Source organism: Dendrobium catenatum, unplaced genomic scaffold (genome assembly GCF_001605985.2).
Source record: "Dendrobium catenatum unplaced genomic scaffold, ASM160598v2 fragScaff_scaffold_264, whole genome shotgun sequence".
Lineage (NCBI taxonomy): Eukaryota > Viridiplantae > Streptophyta > Magnoliopsida > Asparagales > Orchidaceae > Dendrobium > Dendrobium catenatum.
In genome coordinates this window covers 445,193-449,791 of record NW_021318726.1, presented here as the reverse complement: position 1 = coordinate 449,791, position 4,599 = coordinate 445,193, and the positions used below count along the sequence as shown (strand labels likewise).

Below are 4,599 nucleotides of genomic sequence, written 5' to 3'. Positions count from 1 at the left end.
CTCCGGCGGCAGCTAGTGCGTCGACCTTTGATTTGACGTCTAGGAGATATTGTGTCATAGATTTGTCCTTCATCGACAAGAAATGGAGTTCGTACTTGAGGTGGGCGATTCTGGATCGTGTGCAAGATTGTAGCCGAGTGTCCAGAGTGCTCCAGATTTCGGAGCAATGTTCGACGGAAAGAACGTATGGGAGGATTGCGGGATAGATGATGGAATAGAGTGCCGCTGCAAGATTTTGGTCCATCAAAATCCAGGTTGTATGAGTTGGGTTCGTGATTTGAATTCCGGTGCTGGATAGGATTAGGGGAGGCGATCTGGTGGTGGTGCCGGTCAAGAAGGCTTCGAAGCTGTTTGATGAGGTCATCGACAGACATTTTAGGCAGGTTTATCGGCGAAGGAATCGTAGATCGACGGCTACGATCGGGAGTTTATATTTTTGATGTTGTCATGTCTTTTATGTTATTTTATTTTATGCATCTTTTATTTCATGTACTAGTGACGATTTCGCCCTTATGAAGACGTAGTTTTTGTTGTAGCCCAAGGGGCATGTGAGTCTTTTTTCTTTTCATGCTTTGAGACCTTTATAAAGGGATCTCCTCTTATTGTATGAGGTTAATGCTTGATTAATAAAATTCTGAGATTTTTCCTTTGTCTTCTTGCTTGAGAGCTTGAGAGAAAGAGAGGAGGCCTTGGAGAGGCTCCACCCGAAGTACCCAACAGCCCACCACGATGAGCTCTTGGTTTTATCTTGTTTTGTTCACTGTTTTCCCTTCCTCCCCATCCCATCCCACTCACCCGAACCACCCCTCCTCCCTCTCTAATTTTCCCTGCAGCCTACCCTCCCAAATCCCCCCTGAACCCGCCGACTTTCCCTGGCCGTCTCCCCCTTACCGCCGGCTAGACCAGCCGCCGACCCTGCCCAGCCGCCGCCCCTCCTCTCCCTCACCCAGCAGCCTGACCTCCCTTCTCCTTGGCTAATCCCGTCGGATTCCCTGCATGGAGAAGTTTGAATTCAGCCATTAAACCCCCATTAATTTCTTCCTAATTTGGCTCCTCAAATTAGTGAGCAATTGATTGAGGAGTAATTACCTGGATTCAAATTCAAATTTTCCCTCTCTCTCTTATTTGTAACTTCCGCAATTGATTGAAATCTGAAATTAAAGTCTCAGATTTTAATTAATTACATGGGGCCCACTATTTATGAAATTTTCCCATTGATTTCCCTTTGCATGGCCGGCCCCAACACCTCTCTTATTCTCTCTCTACTTTCCACATAAGCAACCACTAATTCCCCTCTTAATTCTCCCCTAATACCCGCCCCTCCTAATTCAAATTTTGGGAGGTTTTCATAGCAATTAATCTCTCCCTCCAACCTAAGAAAAATCTGAATTCAAATTCATATTTTCCTCTTGTTCTTCTCTAGCTCACGGCCCAACCCACTTTCCCTTGTCATTTCCCCGCCCTTCCTCGATGTTGAATGGCGGATCCGGAGCTTGAGTGGGGATTAGTATTCCACGCCGACGAGAGCATTGATATCCTATACTCTCCTTGCTTCGACATAGGATTTGAAGACGACGCCACAATCGAAGAGTAATTGGAGTGAGTCGTCCCGATTCTCGCAAGTATTTTCGACCGATAATTTCGTGGTTACACTTGGATGATCATTGGACGCCATCCGCCACCACCTTCCCCGGTGAATACCTCTCCGGTAACAAAGTCTTTCGTCGCCTTCATCGTAGTGGTGCTCCTCATCCTCGCATGGTTCTTTCTTCTCCGCTAAAGCCCAAGAGTGAACTAGAGAGAGAGAGAGGGTACTCAAGGTGAACTTCTTATTATTAATTGTGGGATTTTGTTATGAGCAATTAAGTAGATCTTTTTATTTTGGAAGTGCTATGAATTGTTTGGTTATCTCAAAGCAAATCTTCGCCTAAACAAGTCAATTACCTAGAACGAATTAATCCTTTATTTTATTGGTAATAAAATTTGTTTTGACAACGCTTTGAATAATTTTCATTTTAATTTCCAATCGCAATTCCTACATTGATTCACATCAGTATCTGTTTGTTTATATTGTTCATTGCAGATGTCAACCAAGCTATTGCTTGTTCTTATTTTTTATCATTATTCTTGCTCTACAGGTTTGCACGCGTCGGTTCAGTTGTTCTAGCCATTCATGATGCAAGTGACATATTTTTGGAGATTGGAAAGATGTCAAAATACAGTGGCTATGAGCAAATAGCAGGCTTCTCATTTCTTCTCTTTGTTGCTTCATGGATTATACTTCGCCTGATATACTATCCTTTTTGGATCCTTAGAAGTACCAGGTGTATATAAGCGACCTGACATTGATTATAATTTACTTTATCCTTATGCTTATTTTTCTAGTGCATTCATATAAGCAAACAAGTCATTACTAGTTAAGGATTTTTTTGGTCTCAAGCCTGAATGAAAAAAGTTGAAGCTAAAAATTAGTTTGATAACACTTACAAAAACTTAAGCCGTATTTTATAAAATGAAACCATTGATATGCAAACAACACTCTTAGCTAGTCTTGGCAAGTTAAATAGGGCATGAAAGCTGACTAATTTAAATAATGAATAAAACTGATTTATATTTGTTATCATTCGCATTTTGCAAGATCTGATTGGCTTGATTTGTTCTTAACCTGGGTTTTGAGGAAATGAAAAGGAACAAAATTGAGTTGAATTGAAATTGTATCCGATCTAACCTACCTAGAGTTAACGTGACCCTTATAATACTAGATTGGACCAGAATTTGGCCTATCAGTACAGATAGAGTTGAAAGATGCTATGTACTTTTACAGATGCTAGTAGCCAAACTTCAGACAACAATTATTTATGAAGAATAATAAATTACACCAATTGTTCAATATGGGCAATATGTAGCACCTTAATATGAAATGTCCTAAATGCTGCATTTTTTATAGAAATAGCCAAACAAGATATCTACATAACACAAATTGTGGTTTCATGATATATGATGGATCTACCAAAACTTAGGTCGGATCCAGCTAATTGAAAAAAAAAAAAAAACATCTACAAGAGTGGTGAAGGTCTCACCAAAGGATCTTGAAGAAAGCAGATAATGGAAAGCAAGCAGGTCATGGAACTAAGGAATTCTTAAAGCCAGGTAACAAAGGCAACTGGTCATCTCTTCCATAAGATAAAAAATATACTAAACATCAAAACAATTTAAAAGCGGTCAGAATCATGTTAATAAAGTTGCTACCATGTTACTGTACATTGCCATATGAATTGCCAACACTGCAAAATTTTCTTTTAGGCTATTATGGCTTGGGCAACATAGCATTTTCCTTCTAACTAAATTTGTCTCTTGTTTTTGTGCCTTGCTTTGCAGCTATGAAGTTGTATTGTCGTTGAACAAAGAGAAGCATAAGTTTGAAGGCCCAATATACTATTATGTGTTCAACACACTTTTGTTTTCATTACTAGTGCTTCATATTTTCTGGTGGGTGTTGATCTACCGAATGCTTGTAAAACAAATCCACTTGAGAGGCCACATTACTGATGATGTTCGATCTGGTAAGTTCTACTCTTTTAGAAATTACTGAAACATTATAGTCGTTCCATGAGAAAATCACTCATACATTCTTGACTGAATAATTTCTCCTTAGGATACTCTACTTTCATGCAACTTCCAACGTTTTTTTTTTCTTAATCTGTTATGCAGATTCTGAAGGTGAAGAAGAACATGAAGATTGATTGAATGTCATGATCTACAAAATGTTAAGAGTTCATCATATTCATCATTTTATTTGAGATCATCACTTAGGCTTCATTTGGGACGATTTTCTTATTGATTCTTAAAACAACTTTTTAGTACAAAATTTTTAATTTTTGTACTAAAAGCTGCTTTAAAAAACAATAAGAAAGCCGTCTCAAACAGAGCCTTGGTTGTTTTCTATGATCACTATAACCTCTCATTATCTGCCATTGGTGAAAGAAAATGAAGCATTTCCTGCTTTTTTGCATCAGAAACTTACAATCAAGCTCCACAACCATGAACTCAAATGTTTTGTTTTGCTAAGTTATGAGTGCTTGCCATCCGACAGAGATGACTGATAGTTGTAGGAATTTGTACATCAATTTAGGGAGTTTTCAGATGGTAGGTTTAAGGGAGTGTGGATCAACTTGAACTCATTGTTCTATCTTTTTACCCAGAATATGTGTTCTTGTGTCCGTTCTGATTGATTGCATTCTCAGCCTATCTATTAGCTGGATTATAATTATTTCACTGTACTTGAGAACATTTATTTCTGTTTAACTGATAACGTGTTAATAAGAATGAACCGAATAGACGGTTAGATTCTTTGAGGGGGAATGATATTGCTGTTGATGCCATTTTTGTGTTGTAGTTGCTTCTGTTCTCTTTTGTAAGTTTTATTTGCATTACGAACAAATCTTTTGTATGAGAAATGACAGGGAGATACTCTATAAGATAAATAATCTTATAACACTTTTTATACTCTGAATGTTGATTTTTTAAATATTTTTTTAAGGTGATGGATCAAGCTGGTTTATGAAATCATAATTATTTCGTTTGGTACAACTTTCTTAT

At 38.1% G+C, this 4,599-nt stretch overlaps 1 protein-coding gene across 1 annotated transcript; it reads left to right on the top strand.

Moving 5' to 3' along the window:
- Window positions 1-1,477: 1,477 nt before the first annotated feature.
- On the top strand, window positions 1,478-4,382 carry LOC110101948 (LAG1 longevity assurance homolog 3). The gene is made up of 4 exons (XM_028693334.1): window positions 1,478-1,590; window positions 2,025-2,324; window positions 3,379-3,563; window positions 3,712-4,382. Exons 1-4 carry the CDS (start codon window positions 1,478-1,480, stop codon window positions 3,741-3,743), a joined length of 630 nt encoding a protein of 209 aa, XP_028549167.1. The 3' UTR covers window positions 3,744-4,382.
- Window positions 4,383-4,599: the final 217 nt, after the last annotated feature.